The 4,254-nt window shown below is 53.9% G+C and overlaps 1 protein-coding gene across 1 annotated transcript; it reads right to left on the reverse strand.

The window, feature by feature from the left end:
- Positions 1-750: 750 nt before the first annotated feature.
- LOC127346210 (pentatricopeptide repeat-containing protein At3g48250, chloroplastic-like) lies at positions 751-2,784 on the reverse strand. The gene has a single exon (XM_051372771.2). It carries the CDS (start codon positions 2,718-2,720, stop codon positions 993-995), a length of 1,728 nt encoding a protein of 575 aa, XP_051228731.1. The 5' UTR covers positions 2,721-2,784; the 3' UTR covers positions 751-992.
- Positions 2,785-4,254: the final 1,470 nt, after the last annotated feature.

Consider the following 4,254-nt stretch of genomic DNA (forward strand, 5'->3'; position numbering starts at 1 on the left):
CGAAACGAAAAGGGCATTCTCGGTGTGTTTACTGGTCCAGCCGGTTAATCGGTCTCACAAGCGGATTTATCAGGAATTTTCAGTTAACTGGGACTCATTTTTGGCTAAATACCCTCCGTCCCTCGTCTCTCTCCGATTTCGACCTGTCCCACTCGTTAGGGTTTAGGAATTGGGGGCTCCAGCGCCTCCTCCTCATCTCCCGCTCGATACCACCGGCCGCCAACAAAGAGCACGCCGCCGCTGGCCAGAGCCAACCAGCGGCCGCATCTCAGCTTCCAGATCCTTCCCGCCGGCCCCTCTTCTCCCTCCTCCGGCTGTCCCTCCTTCCCAGCCAGTCCCTGCTCGATCTGCCGTCCTCCCGTCCGCCTTTAGCAGCTGCCTGCTGCCGCTGCCAGATCTCCTCCATGGCTTCTCCGGCAAGACTAAAAGGCAAAGCAGCAACTAATTAAAACATTAAAGAGTCTACACCTTCTCATACTAGTTTCCTGCTAATTTGTATCAACATTGATCACTGTAGAAATACATATCATCATTTTAAGCACCAGATAAGTGGTGCTGTAGCTCCATGGACTGCCATGACGGAAAATTGTTCACAAACTTGGCCCATAATGCAAAACATTAATATGTCAATCAACAATATCTCGAATAAAGAAATCCAAGAAAGTGTCACTGTAATTCTGCCTACTAGACTGTAGCACTTTATAGAAAAAGTTTGTTCATAAAATAACTTTGACAAGCACACTGGAGTAATTAAAAGGGTTTAATTCGGATTGTATTTCTAAGGAAATAGCATCTGTATAGCTGCAAAGGTACAAGAAAAGGTGAAGACAAATGCAAAGGGGATAAAAGATAACTCAATAAAATATCTGTGTTACAATCAATAAAGTACCATGTAGAAACCCATGAGCACCAAGCTTACTAAATAGCAGCTAGCTAGTGTGCAAAAGCTGGTGTGTTGATATAACCTCAGCAGCCTTTTTTCCATGGTTGAGTTAAGAAGTAGTCTTGGCTTTTATTGATTCAAACAGCTTGGTTACTTCATGATGCTTGCGGATATGGAAAGGGCACTTGTACAGTAGATCCCGAGCTTCTGAATATCTCCCCTCCGCAAAGAATGACTTGAACATTAGCAGATAGACAGTGTATGCCGGATAGGTATTCACTGACCGTTTCAAGGCCTTGAGAAAGTCCCTAGCATCTTCAAGGGTCCCGTATTCAGCAATTTTAGGAGGGAAAGGGTCTGCAAAGGGTGGAAACTTGCGGGCTTTCATTGATTTAAGAAGCCCCAGCGCCTCCTCGAGTTTCCTCACCCTCAGCAACTCGCGAATGATATGCTTGTAAGTGTGCTTCCAAGGGCTTAACTCGCCCTTGTCCACCATCTCAACAAACAGAGTGTGAGCAGCATCAACCTTGTCTTGGTTACACAGGCCTTTGACCATGACATCCAGCAAATCAGCATCTGCGTCCAAGTTGTTCTCGATCATTTCTGTCAAGTAGTGCAGAGCCTTGTCCACCTCCCCAGCCGCACAATGCCCTTGAATCAACATGGTCCAGGTCTTGAGATCGGGCACACAACCCTCAGCCTCCATTTCATCAAACACCTTGCGAGCCTCATCGCACTTGTTGGCCTTGCATAGCCCAAACACCAGCTGGCTATATGTAATGTTGTCTGGCTGGTGGCCGGCGGCTCTCATATCATACATGACCTCGGCGGCCTCATCGAACCTGCCGTTGCTGGTAAGAGCCCTGTGGATCCCATCAAACACGTCCTTGGATTTGAACTCATACACGGCCTCGTACTTCCTCACTACTCGATAGGCCAGCTCGAGATCAGGCGACGGCCCCACGGCGATGCGCCTGAGGAGCAACGGCCCGTCCGCCTGGGACGGCTTGTAGGGGCTGTCCATCATGAGCTCGTAGAGCTCTACGGCCTGGGTCATCATGCGGCGTTTCTGGAACTGCTTGGAGAGCTTGACGTAGGTGTCGATGTCCAGGTGCATCCCGTGAGCCTTCATCTCCTGGATGAGGTCCCAGAACTCCCGCATGGACTCCTCCCGGCCGAGCACCCTGGCCATGGCGTTGTAAGCGGCGGACTCATGCTTGTAGCCGCAGTTCTGCCGGCCGGCCCACCGGAAGAAGGCCAGGGCCTTGGCCGGGTGGTCCCTCACCTCCCGGAGCACCTTGGTGACGGCGGTCTCCGTGAGCTCGACGCCCTCCAGCCTCTTATCGAGCGAACCATCCTCCTCCTCGTCGTCGAGCCCGCGGAGGACGGCGGCGGCGACGGGGTGGGCGTCGGTCCTGGCCTTGGCGAGGCGGTCGGTGAGTGAGGCGTAGTCAGCGTTGAGGCTGGCCTTCTTGAAGGAGGCGAGGGCGGCGAGGTAGGTGCCCTGGTCGACGGAGTGACCGGCGGCTTCCATGTCGCTGAGGAAGGGCCAGAAGTGCTGCGCGGCGGAAGTGGGGCGGGAGGCGAGGGTACGGAGCATGAGGTTGTAGGCTGCGGACCCCAGTGGGTGGCCCGACTCGGCGGAGCGGCGGAAGAAGGCGAGCGCGAGGGACGGGTCCTCCTTGGAGAGGCTGCGGAGCGAGTAGAGGACCGACTCCGTGGTCGGGGCCGGCGCGGGTGGAGGCGTGGAGGGGATGGGGGTGGTGGCGGTGGAGAAGAGGCGGTGCCGGCGGAGGAGGAGGAGACGGAGGTGGGAGGAGGCAGGCGGCGGCGCCATTTTGGGGGTTTGCGACTGGGAGAGGAGGAAGGAGGAGGAGGAGGAGGAACAGGCCGGGCCGGCCAAGTGAAATACTACAGTATGGGGAAGAAGAGGGCGATGTGGGGTGGGCTGGTCTGGGCTAGGCCCGTTGAACTTTGGGATATAATGGTTTGGGCTTCCAGGTGAATATATTTCACATAGGACGATAGGTTAAGTAAACAGTAATACCTAGGCGACTAGGGTTTTCCTCTACCTCTCCGGCGATCGACGCTTTCTCCGGCAGCAGGGCCTCTGATCCCCATCACCTCATCCATCTTCTTCCCCTCCCGTTGGGACTGTTCGGGCTGATCAAGGGGTCGACCTGATCGGCTGCCCGGCCTTGGTAGTCTCACGGTTTTAGGGTTTGAGATCAGATTAGGAGATGGCGGCGGCTTATGAGAAGGGCGAGGGAAGCAAGACGGCCAGCCAGATGGGATCTGAGATGGCGCTGGAAGAGCTGCTGCGAAGTCTGAATCTCAAGGGGGAAGACATTGCAGGCAGTGGCGGAGCGTGATGTAAAACAAAGGGAGGGCCAATTATCTATAATACGAGAAAATCATATAGAATGCTTGCAGAAGGCAACATATCCTATGCACCCGGTGGACTTGTGTGTCCATGCATCCGCTCCATCTGAACCATCTAATCCCCATCGAGCGTGCAGCATCAAGACCATAATTAATTTGCATTTACACGCCCGCCTAGACAGTTAAGTTAATGAAATCTAGCAGTAACTCCCTTTTGTGTGTTCCAGCTTTATAGATCTAAGTCATCGCGATCCATTTCTACGCCAATGGTGAATACAAAACGCGGCGGCCGGCGTGCGATCACAGAAGTGCAGACCCTGCAGGTTTCGACGCCGGCGGCCGGCGGCGATGGCAGTAATGGGCGGCGACCACACAGCGGCGGCAGATTAGCACACAGCGTCTTCGAATCTAACTTGCCACAATCATCTTAGAAACCATCTAGTATATTCAATTGATAGACCAGAGGGTCTTCATCCATCTCTGGTTCCGAGAGAAAGCCAGACAACGAATTAAGCCTCTCATATACAAGAGCACCGTGCTGACTACTGCGCAGACGGGCAATGGAACTCGTACAGAACATGCATGACCGTCTCCCGATGGACTGAGTAAAAAATTGGAATCACACTTTAATTTATGATGTGGGTTAATAAGCTCTATGTAGCACACGCAGTTGCATGCATGTTACGAATCTTCTTCTGGAAGTGTTGCTGGCTGCGGCGTTGTGTGATCAGTGATCACCGCCGCCACTGTGTGGGTGCTTGCCGCCCTGCCACCATTCGTGGCTGTGTGATCACCGGCGGCGGCTGCCGTTGTGCGGGTTCCCGCCCTCGGCTACTACTATGTGAGGTCCGGCCCGCCGCCAGCCGTCGTCGCCGTGTTGTGCGATGGTCGCCACCGCCGGCTGCTGCATTGCGCCGATCTGTAACTTCTCTATCAACGAAGACTAAACATAGAAGGGGGTTACTGCAAGACTCCATTAACTTAACTGT

Source organism: Lolium perenne, chromosome 3 (assembly GCF_019359855.2).
Source record: "Lolium perenne isolate Kyuss_39 chromosome 3, Kyuss_2.0, whole genome shotgun sequence".
Classification (NCBI taxonomy): domain Eukaryota; kingdom Viridiplantae; phylum Streptophyta; class Magnoliopsida; order Poales; family Poaceae; genus Lolium; species Lolium perenne.